The sequence below is a fragment of the Rhincodon typus genome, unplaced genomic scaffold (genome assembly GCF_021869965.1).
Source record: "Rhincodon typus isolate 14 unplaced genomic scaffold, sRhiTyp1.1 hic_rhity00003254, whole genome shotgun sequence".
NCBI classification, from domain to species: Eukaryota; Metazoa; Chordata; class Chondrichthyes; order Orectolobiformes; family Rhincodontidae; genus Rhincodon; species Rhincodon typus.
The window spans coordinates 11,624-12,087 of NW_025968892.1; the positions used below are offsets into that span (position 1 = coordinate 11,624).

Genomic DNA, 464 nt, shown 5'->3' on the forward strand with positions numbered 1-464 from the left:
TTTGATGGAGGACAGTGTAGAGGGCGCTTTACTCTGTATCTAACCCCGTGCTGTCCCTGTCCTGGGGTTCCCAGTACTCAGCCTGGTGCTCCCTGTGCTGTGGTGTGTCTCAGAGAGGGCGTCCCCTAGTTGTCGCTGTCATTGACTGTGTTTCTTGGCCCTGACAGACATACGAACAACGGAAAATAGTGGAGTTTACCTGTCACACAGCGTTCTTCGTCAGCATTGTGGTGGTGCAATGGGCCGATCTGGTGATCTGTAAGACCAGGAGGAACTCCATATTCCAACAGGGAATGAAGTAAGTCCACAGACACTGAGGGAGCGCCGCACTGTCGGAGGGTCAGTGCTGAGGGAACGCGTACTGTCAGAGGGTCAGTGCTGAGGGACTGCAGCACTGTCGGAGGGTCAGTGCTGAGTGAGCGCCGCACTGTTGGAGGGTCAGCGCTGAGGGAGCGCCGCACTGT

At 56.5% G+C, this 464-nt stretch overlaps 1 protein-coding gene across 1 annotated transcript in view; it reads left to right on the top strand.

Annotated features, from left to right (window-relative positions):
* LOC109925852 (sodium/potassium-transporting ATPase subunit alpha-3) overlaps window positions 1-464 on the top strand; it is a gene marked incomplete at its 5' end in the record, with an annotated part of 18,024 nt that overhangs the window by 11,562 nt on the left and 5,998 nt on the right. The window contains one exon of the mRNA XM_048593607.1: window positions 168-298. Within this exon, the coding sequence (XP_048449564.1) occupies window positions 168-298 (131 nt within the window). The remainder of the gene's footprint in view (window positions 1-167; window positions 299-464) is intronic.